The following is a 22,946-nucleotide window of genomic DNA, read 5'->3' as shown; positions in this document are numbered from 1 at the left end:
AATTATAGGGGTTCCTCAGGAGCCTTCTTTCTTCCTTCTTTTCGTCATCTCCAATATGATCCACACAATTGAACAGTGCAGTGTGTCAAAGATAATTCCTTTGCACTAATTTTTTAGGATTCTGAAGGTTTGTTGTCACAAACCAAAAGGTAGCAGTTACCAAAGTTGGTGCTGCTCTAGAAATCGTATAATTCTGAGCAAGACAATAATGAATGCTGTTGTATTTTCTGTTGAAGATGTAGATTGTAGTATTTAAGTGAAATCAAATGAACAAATGAAATATGGTTGATTTTTGGAACAACCTTATTGATTGTTTTTGTATGAACTGTGTTTTATTATCGGGGATCTGGGTAATATAAATAATATCAAAATATATACCTATTATGGTAATTCGTGTGGACTGTGAAGAGTGTTATTCAAATAGTTCGTTATTTCAGTTGTCATATTCCTTTATATATTTTCACTTCTATTGTGTAGGTATATTGTAAAAAAAACACTAACATATTTCAGGACCTATGACAAAATCATAATTTCCTGATATCTCTAAATCAAGCTAGAAGTGATATGCAATTGTTATCAAATTATACCCAATGAATTGGGTAACAAACTCCAGCTTTTCATAAAAAAATAACCACTTTTATAGAGTATCCATTGATATCTTCACGTAATGTGAAACATCTACTCATTGTGAGTTTGTATAATTCTTAACTAATTGTGATTTTTACCCTAATATATTTTATTGATTGATGAAGAACTTTCCATTTGGACAACCAACAATCTACAGGATTATAACCACACCATTTAAGAGAAGGTTTTTTTGACTAATTTCAATAACTCATGAAAATAAATTCATCAACTACCTTTTTATAAGTATCAGAACTGATAGCTTTGAATGGAAATGAGGAAGAAACAGGAATTTTTCCCAAATAATACTTCTGAATCATGTTTAAATATTTTGGGATTGCTCACTAATTGTACTATTTTTCACAGAAAATCGACAATAGAGACGCCAGCATCCACAAGCGCCTATCCTGGAACTACTCTAGTCAAGAGCAAAGGCCCCCCAATGAGGACCAGACCTAGCATACAATAATGAATCCTATTGTGTCTTGTATAGTGATGTTCTACCTTATAGTTTGTACACTAGCTGAACTACAAAATATTTTAGAAAGACTCTTATAGAAACTTTCAAAAGCAGCTTGGGTTTATTGGGATTGTATTCTTCAACGGTGGACCAAACCACAATATCATTTTTGTGTATTATTTTGCCAAAGCTATTGGCACTTTTTGACATTCCATATACATTCCATGGTAAACCCGAGCGATAACTGTACCTAATCAAATTCTATCAGGCCTAATATTCAAACGATTTTTATAAAACATTTGGATTTAGAGACTCTAGTTTGCTTTTTCATTAAATAACAGTTTGAGTGAATCCGAGAAAAACAAATTGTGTTTTTAGGTTTTTCTCCGGATCACGCGAGCTTCATTTTGGAGTGGATGACATTTTAGATGAGTAACTATTTGAAAAAAATTATGTTTATTTTAAACGATCCGTACAATGAACTTTATATTTTAGAAAACACGTTTATTTATTTCCTCGAGAATAATATATTTATTTTTAAATGTTAAACAACAGATGTACATTATTTGTTATATTTATTACTGATTAATAAATAAAGTATTGATGATGGAGGGATTGTTTATTTTTGACCCAATCATAGTCGAAATGTAACCACATTTATACTGTTTACTGTGTGGTATGAGATATTTCTCATTGAGAATTTCATTTTGTGATTTGTAAATTTCAACAAACATTTTTCGGGTTTTCCATATGGGATTGTTTTATTGCGTATTAGAATGTGGTGCCACCAACATATGTTCGGATTGAAGTCATACTGTCTAGAGGCTATCATCAGCTAGTTGTCTTGCAATAGATAGATAGAGAATGAATCTTGCTGGCAATCAATGTCAAAGCTTGGCTTTGCATCTGACCGCCTTGGGGAGCCTCGTTTATCTTTAATATTCAAGGATCGAGTTCTCTGTCGATCCCTTAGATGGTGTCTTTGTAAGAGGAGATGTTATCGCCCTCACTTCCTCAGGCTTGCCCTTCAAGGACAGTTGAGTCCAGCAATGATATGTTGGTTCATCCCAACACCACTGTGATGAGACAGTATTGCCGGTTTAGTACTTTATTTGTACTATATTCGGAACATTCGAAACCTTAAAATTTTTCTAATACATCTTTCACTGTTTTCGTACTTTTTCACCTAAGTAAATAACTAGCTCATAAGTTTACTTCATCTCCTGAAAGACGCCAACTTGGTTGATGAAACGCGCGTCGAGAAGAGTATTGTAATTCTAGTGTTTTGGAACAATGTGTGTTCACTTCACTTCCAAAATAATCATTGATTTATTGACTTGTATTTATAAAAACTCAAAGAGTCTTAGATTACCGCTTGTTTCAGATAGCTTTTCAACCTAGAATCATGAATCATTTATTCAATTCATCAAAGCATGGCAGAAGGTGGCACCACTAACAAGTCGTATACATTTGTCAAAATTATGATGGGATGTAGTTATTTTACATTTGAATTTAACAAGTTTTTAACAAATTTCAGTTCCAATGGGCACACACTATGGAAATTGATAAATCACACTTCTGGTGATTTCATATAACGTAGAATTTTGACCCAGCAAAAATATTGCAAGATCATGTATTCACTCCCAATTCGCAGATACAGCACTTAGACCAAAGGTGATAATTTCAGACAATTTGTTTCTACTTTAACCTTGAGGAGTGGTTAATCTTCCTATTTTTTTTATAAATTCCTAGTGGAAAAAACTACATTATCTGACTTAATGCATTATTCCTGAATTGAGGATGAAATGTCATTTCGTAACAATAGATCAGAAGTTGGTGGTTTGCAGTGCTGCCCACCTGATGCCTCACACCCCGTAGAAAGTGATTTATTTCATTCTTTCAAATTGAACAATTATTGAAGTGGTGCTATCTACAAAAATGACATAATGTTATTACTGAAAACAGTTTCAGTAAATACTGAAAAGAAGTGAACAATAACCATTTGGGATTTTTGCTATACAATTTCCGTAAATATTGAAAATGAGTAAGCCATGACATAAAATGGAATTTTTCACAAAAGTCAGTAGACTTCGACTAGCAGACTGAATTCGCTAACATTTGTTCAGTTTAAAAGAATAATATAAATCTCGCCCTACAGGAGTTAAGCCATGGGAGTGGGCGGGCCACATACAATTCTTGAAGCTATAATTTAACGAATTATAGATACTAAGCCATGTCTATTCAAAAATGCCAGGAAAGCTATAGATTACGCAGTAGACGACCCCCCTTATTGTAATATGGAATTTTTCACAAATCTCAGTAGGTGGCACCATTTTGAACTCGCTAACATTTGTTCAGTTTAAAAAATAATATAAATCGCGCCCTAAGCCATGGAAGTGGGTGGGCCACAGACAATTATTCTTGTAGCTATAATTTATACAGGACTACGAATTATAGATACACCAAGCCATGTCTAGTCAAAAATGAAACTCAGTTCATATTTACTAGGAGAATTATCTTTACTTGCAAAACAATTTCCGTAAATATCGAAAATAACTAAGCCATGACATATATGGAATTTTTCACAAAAGTCAGTAGATGGCACCACTTTGAATTCGCTAACATTTGTTCAGTTTTAAAGAATAATATAGATTGCGCCCTACAGGGGTTTAAGCCATCCAATGATCAGCCAAAAAGGTAGGGGAGCTGGTCTCCAAACCTTGATGAAATCAGGATAACTCGTCAGGGGTTTAAGCCATGGGAGTGGGCGGGCCACATACGATTCTTGAAGCTATAATTTATACAGGACTACGAATTATAGATACACCAAACCATGTCTATTCAAAAATGAAACTCAGTGCATACATACTAGGTGAATTATCTTTATTTGCTAAACAATTTCCGTAAATATTGAAAATAAGTAAGCCATGACATAATATGCTATATTTCACAAATCTCAGTAGGTGGCACCACTTTGAATTCGCTAACATTTGTTCATTTTGAAAGAATAATATAAATCGCGCTCTGCAGTGGTTAACAAGCCATGGCAGGGCGGTCTACGGCCAATTCTTGTTACTATAATTTATACAGGACTACGAATAGTAGATACACCAAGCCATGTCTATTCAAAAATGAAACTCAGTGTATACATACTAAAAAAATTATGCTCATTTGCTAATCAATTTCCATAAATATTGAAAATGAGTAAGCCATGACATAATATGGTATTTTCAACAAATGTCAGTAGGTGGCACCACTTTGAACTCGCTAACATTTGTTCAGTTTGAAAGAATAATATAAATCAAGCCCTACAGGGGTTAACAAGCCATGGGGTGGGCGGGCCACTTGTAACTTCAATTTTTACAGAACTACGAATTATAGATACGGAGAATGTCTATTCAAAAATGAATTTCAGTGTATACATAGAAGAATTATCCTTATGAAATCCTAGACAAAATTTATAGACAACCCTTCCCTGTATGAAGACAGCCAAAAATGTAGTTTTCCAAGAAGTATAAACACACAGTTACAATTTTTTTAAGTTTTGGGTTAGTAAGTTTTTAAGACGTTGATGGCAGGAGGGAGTGAGGCTGCTATAGGCTCATACCTCTTGACAATGCATATATATTTTTAATCAGGGGTTGTAGTGAGGAGTTGTAAGTGCTGCCATCTATAGAGCACAAACTGACTTCTTTATTTTCAATGTCAATAAATTACTTTTCAACATGTAAATTTAGCACTATTTGGAGGGAATAATTCTAGGAAAATACCACTTTAGAGTTATTTTCGTTTACTCAGTAACATTTTTATAAATCCTTTTAAAAAAGCTCGATGTTGTACAATTTGGTGTGTCATAATAAAAAACTGTGGAAAGTTATCTTCAGTTCAATCATCTAAAACTCGGAAGGTCATCCTCGTTTCATTCAGGCTTGGAGTCCAGCTCACCTACCCTTTCGGCTGATTATTGGTCTCAAGAGGGACCAATGGGTTCATCATGTCATCATCAAAAACTTTGTGAAAAGAGGAATTTTGTTGAGTTCTGTTAAGACTAGTATCGTAAATTGTAAATGCTGCCACCTATCGGCAGATATTCGAAATAATAACTGGTTCACATATTCTAGTCTTCTAATATAATACCCAATGTTTATATTTAATATTTAGACACACCATCTTATCTCAAAATCAGTAATTGATTTGTTTCTTACTGTTATTGGGTGTATAACCTTCCACGAACTTTAACAAAGCCAAACATATAGAGATTTTGTTAAAGTGTAATAAAGGCCACACTGCAAAGTTACTGCGCAATATAAACCGCCGGAGAGTACGATTAGTCAGTTTCCTGTACTATTCACAAATTTTCCCAACTAGTTTGATAATCAACGGAAAAAAAAATGAAATTTTTGTGCTCAAGTTTTTTTTAGGTAGTTGACGTTTCGAAAAATGACCCACTTTAGTTTTCAAAACCCAAAAAATATTGTTTATGAACAAGGCCTCAAATGCAAACAGCTATATTTCCTTTGAGGTGTTACAAAATGTATAAATATGACAATAACTGACTAATTGGACAGTGGTATATATTACACAGTGACTTTTCAGTTTACCCTTCATTAAACTTCAGCAGATTTTCAATTGACTAACTTTGAATTATTTTACAAATTGTGAAAGGTTAAAAAACTGTGAAAAACAATGACTCTTGCATAAAAATGTCTTTCAAAAAATAGTATTTGTTTTATTATAAGTTTGCGGAGATGCCTTAATAATGTATTTTCAATGTAGTAATTCACAAAAAAATTGGTATGATATATTTTATTTTCAAGAAATACAACAAATAACAAATAGTAACAATGAAATGGTATAAAAATTGAAGAAATTACATGAATACAGATGTTTTGAAATGCCGTAATGTTGAAAGAAGGAAAAGGAATCCCAATATTGACTCCTCTAATCACTATACAATTATTTCACATTCTTCTGATATTTGTGACTGAAATCTTGAGCAATGTCGATATTCTTTCGAGGAACCATATATTCATAAAACTGAAGGATTATGAAGCTCAGAGAGACGACCAAAAGGAAGGGCCAAACATTACAGGTGAGATAGCTGGAAAAAAAATCTTTATGAGCAGAAATAAACTACAAGTAAAAATTTTGGTAGTATTGACGACTTCTGAAGAAAATATTTGAACTAATTCTTAAGGAAAGGTTACTCCAATTTTTCGAGTCAAATAGGCTACTGTGTAATGCGCAATTTGGCTATAGACCTAACCGGTTACTGTACTGGCTCTATGTGAATTTTATGAAGTTGTTGTGGATGCCTTTGAGAGTCGTCAGTTTTGTGAGGCGAGGTTTTACGACCCGTCAAGGGCATTTGATACGATACGACATGATTTCTTGCTATTAAAATTGGAAAGATATGGGGTTAGAGGCGTGGCTTTGAAGCTTTTTTCGTCATATTTGGAGGAACGAAAGTATTTTCTGAGTGTCTCCGGTCGGAGATCTGCTGAGTACCCAGTTATGTTTGGTGTCCCACAGGGCTCCGTTTTAGGACCCTTGCTATTTATTATATATTTCAATGATTTATGTATGAGTATTAACTCTGATGTGTCTTCCATTTTTTATGCAGATGACTCCACACTCGTCAAAAATTTAAATAAAAGCAGTGCTTTACAGACCCTCAATTGTTCAGAACAGAATGCTAAAGTTTGGTTTCGATGTAATTTCCTTTTCTTAAATGAAAGTAAAACGCAGCATCTCAGTTTGAACCATGCGGAAAAATCTGAGGATAGAGTTAAACTCTTGGGCCTTCATATAGACTCTCAACTAAATTTTTCATTTCACATTCAGGATCTAGCAAAACGTCTGGCCAAAGCTTCTTATGCGTTGCGTCAATTGAAATATCAGCTGTCCTTTGATTATTTAAAAATAGCGTACTTTGCTATGTTCCACGGTATAATGGGGAAGTGCGACTCATGCCAATCAAATATTCATAGCACAAAAAAAAAAGTCATTAGAGTAATTTCTTCTAGTGAGTATGACGCTCATTGTAAGCCCCTTTTTAAAAAATTTAACATCAGGCCGCTGCCTTGTTGTTATATATTGGAGTGCCTCCTTTATGTTGGGAGCAAAATTTTGGCGAATGAGGTAACCTCAAACTGCCATGTACATAGGTACAGTACCAGAGGTGGTAGTGATCTGCGTCTTCCACTCTTCAGACTAACCAAATCTCATAATTCTTATTTGTATTTAGGTTTTAAAATGTTTAACGCCCTTCCACAAAAACATAAAAATTTCATTACTTTAAAAACATTTAAAAATCAAATGCGCAAATATTTAGTTTATCATTGTTTCTATTCTGTGGAAGAATTTTTGCTTCATGGAAGTGCGTGTGTGTGTGAGTATTGATTTTTTATTTATTTTTTTTATATTTATTTTTTGTTTTTTTTTATAGCATTTGTTTTGTTTTGTGTTTAATGACAAATGTAGACATGTTTTTATTGTATACAGGAATAAATATATCTATCTATCTATCTATCTATCTATGTTACTACTAGAACCCTCAAATTGACGATAGTATCTATCTATTCAATGATAAACAAATTGAATCAACCAAAGACAACAAAATATAAAACATCTTACCGAAACTATGTTCAAACGAACCCGTTAAATATACACTAAGTATATATTTGTACTTCGTTCACAGAGGCATCCTTGAGAAATAATATGAAAATTATCGATAGAATGTCCTTGGTGAGAAATTTTTCATAAATTTACGAGGTCTGTTAAAAAAATAAGATTAATTTTAATTTTTATCAAAAAATTTTCATTTATTCATCAATTACTATTTTGTCCCCTTCAAAGTAGTTCCGCTTGTGCCAGCGATTTTCCCAATCCTTGAAGCAGTTCTGATATACACTTTTTGGTATGTCCTTGAGCTCTGTCAGTGGTTCGGTTTTTATCTCCACATTCGTCTCAAAACACTGTCCTTGCATGGATCTCTTCAATCTTGGGAACAGGAAAAAATCGCAGAGGGCCAAATATGGTGAATACGGTGGCTGAGGCATGACTACAGTGTTGTTCTTGGACAAAAAAGTACGAACAATCAATGACGAGTGAGCAGCGGCATTATAGTGATGCGAAAGCCATTATTCGTTTTTCCACAATACTAGACGTTTTCTTCGTATTGCTTCTAGATAATATTCCTTATTGACTGTACAACCATGTGGCAAGAACTCCTGATGCACTACAGTGAGCAAAACCTTGTCATTTGATCAAACTCAGTGTGCTTTTTCAGGTTTTAACTATCCTGGGCTCTTTCATTGAAATGATTAGACTTTGGTTTCGATGTCATAACCATATACCGATGAATTGTCACCAGTTATGACCCTTTTAAGCAAATCTGGATCGCGGTTGACGCCATTCAACAATTTCTGAGCGATGCTAAAGCGACGGCTTTTTTTGGTCATGCCTAAAATTTCTGAAAAAATTGCATCGCCTGAGCCAACCGATATGCCGACATCCTCAGCAACTTCTCTAATAGTGACTCGAAGATTCTCCATAACAATTTTCTTCACTTTCTCAACATTTTCATCGGTTGTGATGTGCTGGGGCACCCATTTACATCTCCTCGACCTTCTGTGAAAAGCTTCAACCACATGTAAACATTTTTCTGACTCAGAGTACAATCACCGTAGGTCACTGTCAACATCTCCAGTATTCTTGAGGACTCATTTCAATTTTTACACAAAATTTGATGCAAATTCTTTGATCCTTTTTCTTCGATAGCAGAAATTCGCCAAAGACGCAAAAAATTTGCAACTTTTATGCCTCTCACCAACAATTTAAATATGCTGAAACTGTGAGCATATGTTCGAGACGAGGGTACCAACATAAAAAATCGCTAATTGAATGTAAGTACGTAGCCTGTGAAATTTCAACATTCACCTCATTTTTTGAACAGACCCCGTATGTTGGATGAAATTCAATATCCGCCGCGGTGTTGGTCAGAAAAATGTAACAGGCATATCCTCCTCAGCAGGAGTTTTATATTTTAAATTATACTTGAATTAATGATTTTCCTATAGTATATTTATTTCTCCTCAAAAAAGTCAAGTAGAATAATCTCCATCAAATACATTACAAATAAGTTTGTAAATTAAGTTGTGGGGAAGTAGCTTTCAAAATGATGTCACTTTTAAAAATATTCAGTACTGCTAACAAATCTGAAGAAACAACGTTTTCCATGCCATTACAAAAACACTGTCCCTCCACAGGCTCATATTCCTAATTTATACTTTTTTTTTTTTATTGACTCAGCGGTTACTTGATGAAGATACATAGTAATTTCACAAAATACACCGAAAACGATTTGATCTTCAAACTTCTTTTTCATAAATATCATGACATGTTTCGCTATTGTCGCTATCATATATGTTATTCACTACGAAAAATCTACTATGATAGTGAAACATGTCATGATACTTTAGAAAATAAAGTTTGTGGAGATCAAATTGTTTCCGGTGTGGTTTGGGAAATTTCTAATTTATACTTTAGTGACTTCCTGTCTTGTACTTAATATTTACCTGGTTTCAATCTCTTATTATTATGTAAAAGGCGCACAACTTGCCGTTTGGAATGGTACCTTTATCGCTGTTTGTAGATCTCATTTCACATTCTTCATTTCTAAACTATCAAAAGACTTTAAAAATCCGTTGTCATGTACTGGTCTTAAAAATTTCAATGATTTTTCATATTATATTTTGGAGCATAGAAAAACAGGTTGTTTGATTTTGTTATATGAAATGCATTTAAAGAAAAATCGTTTCATACAGAAAAAATATGACCCTTGTTTTTAAAAAGAGAATATGTAGAATGGGGAATGTTCCTCCTGTCGAAAATCAAGTAGTTTTCATGAAAGAGCTCTAAAACAACGCATTTTAAACTTATCATTTCAACCTATTTCTTTAAAAAATTATTTGAATATTAAAAAAAAAAATGAAATAATGCATTCAACATTTAAAGGGATTTTGTTTCTTTTTCACCATTTGGCAACATCGGTTATAGCTAAATAAAGGCAATGAATCTGTTACCTGTATGAGACAAACAAAGATGACACATTTCAGAGGCGTGCTGTTCCGTTTACTTATGTTCCGAGTTCCGAGACATTCTGTGACATATGACATTTTGTGCACCTAACCTATCTTCCTCTATATAAATAAATAACAAAACAACTGTTGTTTATGTGGCTTGTGGAGGTGGTATTGTACTATAATTTATATGTTGCCTTAATTGTTGATTTATAAAGATAATTTTCCTTTTTTTAAAGTAGAATTCTAAAGTCTATCCAAATCCAAGATAGAGTAAAACAAAACAAAACGAAGCGTGATGTTCACGTGATCGCCCAGTGTCAGATGGAAAGGGCAGCATTCATTGGTGAATTCTGCTTCTTGGTACGAGTTCGGTACCAGCACAGGGTTGTAATCAGTCGTTTGCGTGTTTGTATGGCGTGCGTTATAGTATATTGTTTAAAATTGTTTTCCAAGATGTCCAGTACAGACACTGCTGATGACACTGTGAGCTATCCTCTGAGTCCAGCCAGGAAACGATCCAAAAAAAGACATTTGAGTGTTGAGATGAAAAGAAGTGATTTTAAATGTGTTCAAGGAAGAGATGGAAGAAATTGAGACATCGACTGTCGACGAAGTCGTATCGAAAGTTTCCGATAAAATTGGAGTGTGTTGCGCTTCGATTTACAATGTTTTACGGGAATATAAACAAAATCATACAGTTTCCAAACCGAATACAAATCAGAATCATCAAACCATTATAAAATCAATAGATGATGCTGATAAACATGCAATCAGGAGGAAAGTGCATGAGTACTTTTTCAGAAATGAAATACCCACGATAGACAAAGTACTCACAGAAATAAATGAAGATGTTTTATTGCCAAGTTTTAAGAGATCAACATTCCATAAAGTATTGAAACATTTGAATTTTTTATGGAAAAAACGAGGGCGCAATAGTTTATTATTGGATAGAGAGGAAATTGTGTTTTGGAAGAGAGAGTATTTGACCAAAATTAAATATTATAGGGAACAACAGAGAACAATTCATTATATGGATGAAATCTGGGTTAATGCTGGTCATACTACCCCTAAAGTATGGGTCGATGAAACTGTGACCTCATCTAGGAGGGCCTTTCTAGATGGACTATCAACCGGATTAACAAATCCATCAGGTAAACTTATATTTATATTAAGACCTGCTTCAATCTCAATATATAAAAAGTAACCCTCGCATTTGTTTTATTTAGTTACATACCTCTTCATAATTTCAGGTAAAGGAAAACGGCTCATTATTTGTCACATCGGCAATGAGAATGGGTTTGTTGCGATCAACAAGATGTTGGTTCTGAATACGACCCTGGCCAATTCTTGGGATTTTCAATATCACGTGCGTAGGGCATGTCAATGTTTATATCCACTCTATCTTGGATTTGAATTTGCTTTAGGTACGTATAAATTATTTCAACTTGATATACGTGCTGTTGCTAATATGTGAATCAGAAACAAATCCCTTTAAAAATTAAAGCCCAACATTTGAAACATCAATTTGAATACTTTTCGAAGTGAATTTCAAAAACTCATGAAGTAAACTCAACTTTATTTTGTTCCGACTTGGATTTGCTGTAATAACCCAAATTGAGAAACATTCTCCATTGTAACAGTTATCAAAAAGCCAAAAAAGAATATGTTCAAACATTTAATAGTATCTTACAAGGTGATATTGTGAAAAAGTTATTAATTAAAAGTCTCGCATTAACTCAATTATGGACTATAAAAGGAAAAAAGTATTATTAATATTGGATGTATTTCTTATCAATGTATGCCTATGGGCTGAACACGAAATTCGTTTTCTTTGATACATTCGCAATGTGAACATTATAACATAGACTTTTACTAAAATGAAGAAAATGTGAAAATGATAATGTGGTGTACAAAGGCTCTTTTACTGATTCTTTGTGACAACTTTCTTGAAATGAAAGTTCAGTTTATGAATAAGCCTCAAGATCACCTCAAAAGCATTTAAAAAATACTTTTTGAAGAACAATTCCAAGTGTTGATAAATCATCATAAAATCTGTCACAATAAAAACAATATCTAATGACCAAATGCCATTGATTTTGAAAAAAAAATACTTACCAGTGTATATGTTCACCAAGTGTCTTAGTATTTTCTTGAATAACTTTTTTGTAGACAATTTCAGTCCTTGATGTGATGTTTTTCCAATTGTAGTATTTTCTCACTCGAATATTACACTCATAAGGACAGACTACCTTGCCCATTTTCAAATCATTTATACAATCTTCCAGACCTAAAAAAAGGCTTTAGTTTTATGAAAACCACAATTTAAATCATTTAAGAAAATGGGTTCATGTTGCCAATTTTGTGAAATACATGCAAGTTTACTTTCTTGTGATATTGAAGTGAGTCGAAAGGAACCAAAGCAATCAGAATACTTGCAATTCATATTAAAAAACTTGTGCGTCTCGGGACGCCCGACAGAAGTGATAGCTTAAACTAATCTAAGTTGAACTATTAAATATTGAAATTGTCGAACTTGAGAAAAGTTTAGGTTATTATTTAAATTTTCTATACAGGGTCCTGCAACAATGGCGCGGTGTTCCATATCTCTATTTAGGAAACAGATAGGAATCCAATATTTTTATTTTGTCAAGCTCGAGTAATAAGGTAATACTTATTACTCGAGCTCGACAAAATAAAAATATTGGCGGTCACACAGGGTGTTCAATTTTTTCTGGGCGGATTCCAACTGTGTTTTTTCAAATGGGAACCTATATTTTTTATCATTTTTTCGGTTTCTACATAGAAAATAAAACACACTTTATGTATATCTTCACTTCGAAAATATTGACGGTTTTCGAGATATCTAGCATGACAGGTTTTTTTTTCAAATATTCGTCACTCAGAATATTTGAAATTATAAAGTTGTGCCAAGTCCAATTGAATTTTTTTTTGGTCAAATATTCTACATTGGTAACTCTCTCAAACGATATATCTGAAGTCGACCTGTAATATACAGGGTATGAAAAACCGCTTGCCACATATTGTAAATAAAAATTTGCAGAATCTTCCTTATTTTAAATGGAACACCCTGTATATAATTGATCCATAAGGAGCGCCAACGAAACCTCTACAAATTTCATTAGGTATTTCCTATGGCTAGGTTCAATAGTTTTTTTTTAAAAGCATTTTTTACTAAAAATGGTCGTTCTTCCTATTTCTACGCCATAAACTCGACTTTTTTCAAAGCGGAATCCATTTGACGACTGAAGAATGTACAAAAGATATCTTGTTTCAATTTTGTACATGATAGAGTGTCCTATAGTTTTTCTTTTTTTTTTTTTTCTATAAATGACAACTCTCTATTGTATCGCCATAATATCAATGATTTTTTTACTGTGTAATCGATACGTGACGACTGTGATCGAGATATATGTTATGTTTATAACACATTTATTCCCTAAATAGAACACCGTGCAATTTCTTCATTTGATGCATAGTTTTTGTCCAAGCCTTTCCTTAAAATATCGTCCCATGCCTAAAATTTTCTGTTGCTAGATAAACAAGTTTTGAATTACACCGCAAAATGTACGTAATTGAAAAATTACAATAATTTCAATAATCGAAATTTGTGCCATATTTTTTCGGTCTAAAACAACCTCAGCGAATAAAATTGAACGATTTGTTGAAACCGGATGTATCAATTATTCTAAACATGAGCGCATCAAGTCAGCTACTAATGAAGATAATGAATTGCAAGTTCTTATTGCTGTTGAAGAAGATCCTAGTAGGAGTCAACGACAAATTAGTGAAATAGTGGATATAAGTTAGATATCAGTGCAACGAGTTTTGAAGAAACATAGCTTTCATCCATCTCATACTACATATGCCGATTTTGAGAAAAGAGTGAGATTTTGCAATTTGGCCATGGGAAAAATTCGTCGAAACGAATATCTTTTCAATAACATTTTATGGTCGGATGAATCGACCATAAAATGGATTTGTGAATCGACATAATTTTACCTACGAACTACACCAAAGGTTCCAAACAGTGCAACATAAGTAAATAATTACCTACCATTATTATTCGACAGAAAATCCCCACTTATTGAGACAGGTGGACTATCAATATAAGTGGTCGATAAATGTCTGGGGAGGCATCATTGGAGAATATGTAATTGGTCCATACTTTTTTCAGGGACATATGAATGGAACAATGTATGTGCACCTGCTCACTATTCGGCAGAAGTGAGAGATCATCTAAATGAAGTGTTTCCCAATAAATGTATAGGACGGAATGGGCCTGTACGGTGGCCTGCTAGATCACCAGATTTAGCAAAACTGGATTTTTTCTTATGGGCTACATAAAAAATATGGTTTACGTCGAGCCACCAAGCCACCAGCTTCTTCCGAAAATATGTGACTTTATAAAAGTTGTTTTACCAACCTTCATTAAACTCTTCTTTTTTTTTAGTTTTGTAGTTTGCCAGTTGACAAATTTAAATATCTAGAACTTAAGCCCTGAATTCATGAATATACACCATAACATGAAAAAAAAATATTAGTAATATTCACAATGTTTTTTCATTTTATCTTGTTTGGTTTGATATTGCACGATTTATGGGAAAAATTCTGCATCCAATGAAAAAACTAATTTTCCATTTAGAAAAATGTGATAGGTACATACATACCTACATGTATTTCGTAAAAAAACATTTGTTTGGACACGCTATAATGTACAAAATTGAAACAAGATATCTTTCGTACATTCTTATCAGTCGTTAAATGGATTTCGCTTTGAAAAAAGTCTTTCATCGAGTTTATGGCGTAGAAATAGGAAGAACGACCATTTTTTGAAAAAAATGCATTTTTAAGAAAAACTATTGAACCTCGGTATAGGGAATACTCAATAAAATTTGTAGAGGTTTCGTTGGCGCTCCTTACAGATCAATAATATACAGGGTGTTCCATTTAAAATAAGGAAGATTCTGCAAATGTTTATTTACAATATGTGGCAAGCGGTTTTTCATACCCTGTATATCACAGGTCGACTTCAGATATATCGTTTGAGAGAGTTACCACTGTAGAATATTTTCCTTAACGACAAAAAGTTTACTTCTATAGAACGAGATAGTGCAATGATATGTCGTTACCGCAAGTGTTCTCAAGCCAGCTCAATAAACTGACCAGTAATTTTGGGAGTTATACAAAATTCAAAATGAAAGTGAGAAAAATTGTTTCCCTACATTTTCAACAGAAACGAACAAAAAAACTGAAATTCATCCAGTTCCCCTAGCTATGATAAATGTAGATTTATATGTGTGTATGTATATGTGAAATTTATTCCAGCTGGAGTTTTATTTCAACATGTAACTGTAGGTAGCCATTGAAGGGTTTATGTTGTGAGAGTTAATGTATGCTGACGTGAATGCAAAAAAGTAAACCTATTGAATCTTGTACCTTTGAGTAAAGAAGGAACATTTGGTTCGGTCAAATATATCAGGTCCTCTGGCAAAACTTCAGGAATTCCACCGACTCTAGTAGAGACAACTTTCAGTCTGCAACAAAAAATAAAGAGAAATTTAAGAAACAATTTTATTCTCACCACGCAAATCCATAAAAAAATATCTGATGTTGGTTGTACCCAGGTCACAAATATCACTTTTTTGTATGATTTTAATCATCTTATGAATTGCTAATGGTGAAGAAAGTAAAATAAAGAATGCATTTCAACAAATGTGGCTCCTTTTTATATAAACTAGAACTACAATTCCATCACCTTGTATGCCAAAACGTGTTTAAAAGTTTAAATACACACCTACCCACAAGAAGCAGCTTCGACAATGGCCATACAGTATGCCTCAGTCAATGAAGTATTCAAAAAGATGTCCCCCTTAACCAAAACATTCCTCACTTGTGAATGTTCTAGGCTTCCTAATAATGTCACCCGATCTTGAAGACCTCTTCTTTCACGAATTTCTTCAAGTAACCTAGGAAAGCAAAACATACATATTTAAAAAAATACCAAGAAAACAAACTCATTTCTCATAGGAAAGTGTCCCTATTTCTGTGTGAGTCATACAAATACAGATAGCTGTGCAGTCGATATCCAGATGTATATACATTCAAAGGAAGGAAATTGTCCTTAGCTGGTGAAGCCACACTGGTCGGGAATACAGCTACCAGGATTAGATGTTTGAATGATGTTAATGCTTATTTAGAAAATTTTCAATTACCGGTGAAGTAACGAACAAAATATCTTAGTTTGATGATTGATCACTTTCTTAGATTATTTCCCCATGTCATATTGATTCACAGTCACAGCTAATTCTCTCTATCTCGATACAAAAAATAACTTATTTCATAAGATTTCATAATTATAGAAAAAACATACTGCTATAAAATATTTTGGTATCACTTTGAGTTGGAAAAGTCACTATGAGAAACTCGCTCATATTCTCAGCTCACAGAATTACTTTTTCAAAAATTCACCTCTAGTTGTTGCCCGCGGCTTCGCCAAGACAACAACTAGTCACATTTAGTTTCGAGATAGACCATTTTAAACAAATTGTTACAATATTTATTTATCAACCCAAAACTTCAGGTTTCTAACTGAAGAAATTCAATACAATATTTAAACCCCTATTTTTCCTCCTTGGCGGTGGAAATTCCTGATTCCCATTCTTGATGCTTATTCACGATATACAAAGAACCTACCTGCATATTTCAAGACTCTAGCTTCAGTAGTTTCAGCTGTACATTAATATAAGAGAACATTGTTTTTATTCCATTGATGATTTTTTTTTAATCTGTTAATTTTATAACGAGATTTATACTTTGTGTCTGTGATAATAATGTATTTTCTGTATATCATACTTCTTTCCAATATGGATAACAAGGTAACAATAAAACTCTAAATTTCAGCACATAAATTCAGATTTTCTGATGAGAAGTCGTTATTTGTCAAATATGAATGTTTGAAAGGTATGTGTAATTTGAACATTAGCAGGGTTTCATTGAAATATTATCAGAGGTAAAAATAGTTACCCTCTTTTGGGTCCATCTCCAGCTATAAGAAAACAAACTTCTTTGTACTTGGAACATAGATCTCCTATAATCTGTGCAGTCAAATCAACTCCCTTACGATAAACAAGTCTGGAAACAACTACCACAGTAACTGAAATAGAAAAATGAGCAACATTTAACTTTGAAAAGGAGAAATGCATTTATATTCTAATTCTGTGCAGCTAATTCTGGTCATTGTTTATTCATCATTTATTTACAAGTGAAAATCCATTTTATTCATAATCGTTTCACGTCTAACCTAGTTACACGTCAAACCCAACCTAACAATTCAACATAAATTAAGAAGGTACTAGTTGTTAATAATTTTGACAGGCAATCATTTTATTAGAGCAAAGATGATTCCTATGATTTTACCGCTAAACGAATTCCAGACTCACATGAGTCAATTTATTTCCCATTGACTATTGACCAGTAACTAAATATTGCTAGGCAGAAAATCAAAACTTTCATAATTTTTTCTCAACAAATCATAAGTGGAGTAATATTATTTCGGAAATAAACTCTAATATATGTACATTTTGGGAAAGAAAGGTTTTGGCTTTCATCGAACATCGATTATTGACAGTGAATCTGGAGAAAACTCACTATATACCTTTCAGTTGCAATAATTCCAGCAAACCTTGTTTTTTACAGCTGAAAATTGATCTAAAGTGAAATACTTATGAGTAAGTTGAATTGCATACTTTTTAAATTAAAATTTTTGGTAGAAATATTAACGAGCTCTAACCTCAAAATTTTATACCATGCACCTGAGCTACAGAATCGCTTGTTGGGAGGAACCTACCAAAGCACAAGTTTTTGATATTCGCTAACTCTTTAATTATAATAATATCATCCATTACTACAAGAACGAAAAGTTTGCTGTCGATCCACCTATACAATACCCGCAAAAAAAATAATTATGTTATTGCCCAGACACAAAAATAAATTTTCCAACACTCATAGATAGAAAGATAGATAGGTTTATTGAAGTTTTCGAATTGAAGATATGAAAACTCAAGTCAGGAAGGTATAATATCAATCTTTCTTGTTTTCTGCAATCGTCATGAAGTTGCCATAAAAAATTCTTGCATCGAATACGGTTCCATGTTACACAACAAATCAAAAACTAGAATTTTGAAAGTATGCCGTCTGCCTTCTTCTCTGATTGTCAGTGGTAAATGATTGTATAGTTTGATAGCCATACAGCGTGGATCTCTTTCTGTATGTCTTAGTCTATGTTTAGGAAGAACGAGGTTCGAATTGTTCCTAGTATAGTTTTTGTGAATGTTTTTATGAATAATGAATTTTTGTTTGATGTCATAAACGAAAATAACACAAACATAAATATAGATCCCATATAAAGTAAGTAATTTATTACTTTTGAAAATTCCGTGACAGGAGTCTGTTAAGTTCATGTCAAGCATATTCTTTATTATACGTTTTTGCATAATGAAAATGCGTTCCAAGTTAGTGCTTCCACCCCAAAACATAACTCCGTATTTGAGGAAAGGATATGCGGTTCCATAGTATGATGTTTTTAGTGCAGCAGTATTCAAGTGACTTCTCAAAATTCTAATTGCATAACATTTGCTAGCCAGTTTTTTGCAAGATGCTCAATATCTGTTTAAAAACTTTTCAGGGCCCATGTTCACATACTCTGGAATAATAATGGAAGTATTAACTGTTCTAAAAACTATAAATTAGTTTTGGCTGTATTCAAAAGAAGTTGATTTTGAATGAAATATGTTGAGGATGTAGAAACAACATTGAATACATCACTTTCCAAATTCATATGACAGTTAAGAGGTATAACAAGATTGGAATCATCAGCATAACTGACAAGTTTGGTGCTAGTATTTTTGAAAATTTTCAAAAAATCGTTTATATAAATGATAAACAACAAAGGACTTAGCACACTTTCTTGTGGAACACTTTTATGAATATCAGATATGTCAGAGTAAAAAAACTTCTGTTTGATGTTTAATGCAAACTTTTTGTTTTCTGTTGCTAAGATACGATATCATGAGATCTAAAGCTTTACCCCTGATACCATGATGACACAACTTTTGTAATAAAACAGAATGGTCCACACAGTCAAAAGCTTTACACAGGTCCAGAAAAACACCACAAGGAATAGAGTCTTGTTCTAGTAAATAATGACTTTCATCTATGAAATCAAACAATGCTGTTACTGTATTTTTTCCTTTGAGAAAACCGTGTTGGAAATCATTGAAGAAATTATAGGCAATGAAGAAATTAATAATTCTAGTAGATATGATCATTTCGAATAACTTAGAAAAAGCTGTCAACAAACTGATTGGCCTATAATTACCCATATCGTTCACTATTGCCAGCTTCATTTCATCTGGAAATATTCCTGTCTCTAAACAAATATTAAAAATATGACACGAGTAAGGTGGAAAGTGAATGAGCACACTTTTTCAATAATTTAGGTGGAAAACTATCAGTACCGCTATTTAGTTTGTTTTTAAGTTTTCTGTTTGCCTGAATAATATCTTCTTCACTGACTGGATACAAAAATATTGAATGTTGTTGATATTTACTTCACCACATGATTTTTTTGCTAGTAAAATGCGAAGAATTCAGGAAGTGGGCATTAAAGCTGTAATCTATATAATACTATTTATGAGGAGATTCGTACTTACCGAATGATTCACTTGTTCAAAAAAATAAGAATATCGATTTTTGCTCAATCTAAGATAGTAGTTTCCGATTTCGTTGACAAAAAACTTCAAATTCAATGTACATGACTCTATCGTTTCAATTAGGAAACCACACACTACATCATTTTCTTTATATTATATTTTTTATTGTGTTCCAATTATTGTGTCATTTTTTTACTAGTATATAGGTATGTATTAATATTTCCATGTATTCAAAAGTTCTACTTTTATTTAGATTGTATTTTATGTTGTGTAACTGAAATTGCCACTAACAATAGTTATCTCTTGAACTCTTATATATCCTTTTTACTATCGTTAATTTCATAGGTTCAACTTTATATCTGTATATTTTATCTGTGTTTCACCAAATTCTTGAAATTGTATTGCAATTGCTTTCACACTTACTGCCATTTTTCTTTTTTTACCTATTGTTATTTTTATTATTATATTGTGTGAAACCTTTCAAATGAATGAATAGTCATTATTATTATATTATCTTCATACAAATAAATCGTGGGAATCTTCGGAAGAGTCCCACAATTTTTTTGTATGAAGATGGAGAAGCAGAAAGCCAAAAATTTTCTTTCCCAAAATACTTTTTCTTCTTGACGTTCACTGGGAATTTTGAACAGTCACAATTATTGGATATGAAAAACTAAAATACAAAAACTTTTATTCAAAAATTAACATAAATTACCAATCAAAACGGGCTGAGCATATTATGTGATTAATTCTACTCACTTTGGTTTTTTATTCTTTGACTTGGATCTGGAGTAAAAGAATAAGTATCGACAGCATTAGGTATGACGGAAACTCTTTTTGAATCTACTTTGGCTCGTAACACAGTATTCTCTTTACCGGTGTGGGAAACACAAATACAATGGTTGCAATCTGAGAGAGTGATTTGGATGAACTTATTTGTAATGGCAGCACTGGCATCAGCAAATCCAAACAGGCTGTGGTCTGTGAAAACCGTCTGAAAAATGAAAATTATACAAACATGCTGAAATGGATATTTTCCTAGCTAAGGAGTTGCTATCTAGGTACCATAAAATGAGGTTTATGTTGCAAATTCAGTAGTTATGAGAATATTCACATCCTTTATGAAAACAATAATACCACATAAAAATCATGAGGTTATAATAATGAAAATTGTGATCAGAAATTCCAATTGTACTTTGATTTGAGAGAATCAATGGCTTTTATTCAGTGTGTGTTTTTATTCTGCCTTAAACTGAGTAACTAATATTTCTAGTATGTGATGTATTTGCCTGATACTTGATGAAAATCCATGTTGCGTTTTTGTAAATAGTCCATTGAAATCTCTCAATAAAATGTTACTTGAATGTATATTATTTCTGTTTTTGTATTCCACTTTTAGAAAAATTGTTTTTTAAAGAACGTGTCTTGCTGTTGGACATTGTATTGTATACCACTGAGTAAAAACCAAAATGATTCAGTGCGATTTCAATTAAAAATTGACAGTGTGTAACTAAGGGGTACAAAAATATGGCATGTTATTTATTTGTAGTATCATAGTGCTCAGGGCTCAATTTACAATGCATGAGCTGTATTTCTGGAGTTATTTGTTCTCCATATTTAACCTTTCACTAGTTGTGACACCCTTTTAACTTTGAATTTTCAGAACCCACCTTCAATCCCATCAGATTTCCAATCAGCATCGCTTCATGTGCCAAAGCTGAAAATGCTGAATGTCCATGAATTATATCAATCCTCTCCCTCACAAGAACATACCTTATGAGTGGTATGTTGCATATCATCGTTGGAAGCACGCACTGATTGTAGAATACTCTTATCGGTAGGTAGTAGACCTTCAATCCATTCGTCATGTATCGAACTCCTATCCTATCGCCGTAACTGTGGGTTACCATAACAACTTTATGACCACGGAGTAGAAGGCACTGCGACAAGTTGTAAATGTGCTCTTCGACTCCTCCCATATTGGGGAAAAAGAAGTCAGATACCATGCTGAAAGAAATTATTACAGTTGATTTTTCAGTCATCATGATTGCATTCCTTACCAAATCCTGTGATACATGATTAAAATATTTTGTGTGGGATTGCATAGTTCTGTCAGGTTAACGACATATTTTTTCGAATAACAATGTTGATTAAAAAGAACATTTCAAACACTTTAGTAACTGAAAAACATCAGGGATCAGGGATATAATGTCAGATTAGTTACTCTGTGGATACAATGAAACATTTGACATTAACTGATAACAGTGACAGATGACAGAGAATGGAATACACCTTGAAATGACAGCAGCACACTTCTCATTTTTTGACAAGGGTCATGGTGTCGCCAATGGCGCTCTTATAGAAAGAAACCCTCTAGTATAAATATTAAATGAATTTGGTCTGCATACGACTGACCGCATTGAATTAGATCATCGTCATATCACGTACTATTCAATTGAAGAAGTTGATTGAAAAAATTAACTAAACCATATGAGCGAGACAGTGGTAGTAATAAGCTAACCTTTCTACGTGACTAATGAATAAAAAATTATACTTTGAAAACACACTGTCAGAGACATCTCGGAATCGTAAGAAGAACTATTTGAGCAGTGGAGGCGTGCAAAATAGACTTCTTTTTATAAGAGCGTCATATCTTTGTATATAGACTGACTAACCTATAGTCTATATACAAAGATATTATCTTTATTACTTAACGACCACTAAAGCATTGTCTAAGGATTTAGACGATGATTAAACCTTGAGCTGAAATTTTATAGAGGTTTTTATTGAATGTCGATATCAGTTTTTTTATCAGAACTTCGGTTTAACATTCCTTTTGTTCTGATGACACAGTTCTTACTTCTTGTATTCACGATCACAGCATGTGTCACTATCTTGCTTCCATGTACATAATTACTCTTCCTGCTGTGCTGTGTGCATTTCTATGATTTTCGGGTAGATGTGTCGTCGGCATTTGAATCCACCGTCGACCTATTAGAAAAAAAATTGCACGTGCACCTTTTCTAGTTTGTTTGTCTTTCAGCG

General features: G+C 33.0%; 2 protein-coding genes across 6 annotated transcripts in view; one reads left to right on the top strand and one right to left on the bottom strand.

Annotated features, from left to right (window-relative positions):
• The window catches only part of LOC111514053 (uncharacterized), a 453,014-nt gene extending 451,319 nt beyond the window's left edge, over window positions 1-1,695 (top strand). For all 5 annotated transcript variants that reach the window (XM_074184385.1, XM_074184384.1, XM_074184383.1 and 2 more), the window contains one exon: window positions 991-1,695. In XM_074184385.1, the coding sequence (XP_074040486.1) occupies window positions 991-1,083 (93 nt within the window). In that variant the 3' untranslated portion in view covers window positions 1,084-1,695. The remainder of the gene's footprint in view (window positions 1-990) is intronic.
• Window positions 1,696-5,871: 4,176 nt separating this feature from the next.
• On the bottom strand, window positions 5,872-22,168 carry PIG-A (Phosphatidylinositol glycan anchor biosynthesis class A). The gene is made up of 8 exons (XM_074184031.1): window positions 21,962-22,168; window positions 21,572-21,908; window positions 20,661-20,895; window positions 17,215-17,344; window positions 15,990-16,157; window positions 15,628-15,725; window positions 12,286-12,457; window positions 5,872-6,185 (listed from the first exon to the last, which is right to left on the bottom strand). The coding sequence occupies exons 1-8, from the start codon at window positions 21,976-21,978 to the stop codon at window positions 6,041-6,043; spliced, it is 1,302 nt and encodes a 433-aa protein (XP_074040132.1). The 5' UTR covers window positions 21,979-22,168; the 3' UTR covers window positions 5,872-6,040.
• Between the last annotated feature and the right edge of the window lie 778 nt (window positions 22,169-22,946).

Source organism: Leptinotarsa decemlineata, unplaced genomic scaffold, assembly GCF_025532065.1.
Source record: "Leptinotarsa decemlineata unplaced genomic scaffold, Ldec_3_MD MMD2_tig00026354_RagTag_RagTag, whole genome shotgun sequence".
Taxonomy (NCBI): Eukaryota; Metazoa; Arthropoda; class Insecta; order Coleoptera; family Chrysomelidae; genus Leptinotarsa; species Leptinotarsa decemlineata.
The sequence above is the reverse complement of the archived record's forward strand: the minus strand, read 5'-3'. Positions and strand labels throughout refer to the sequence as shown.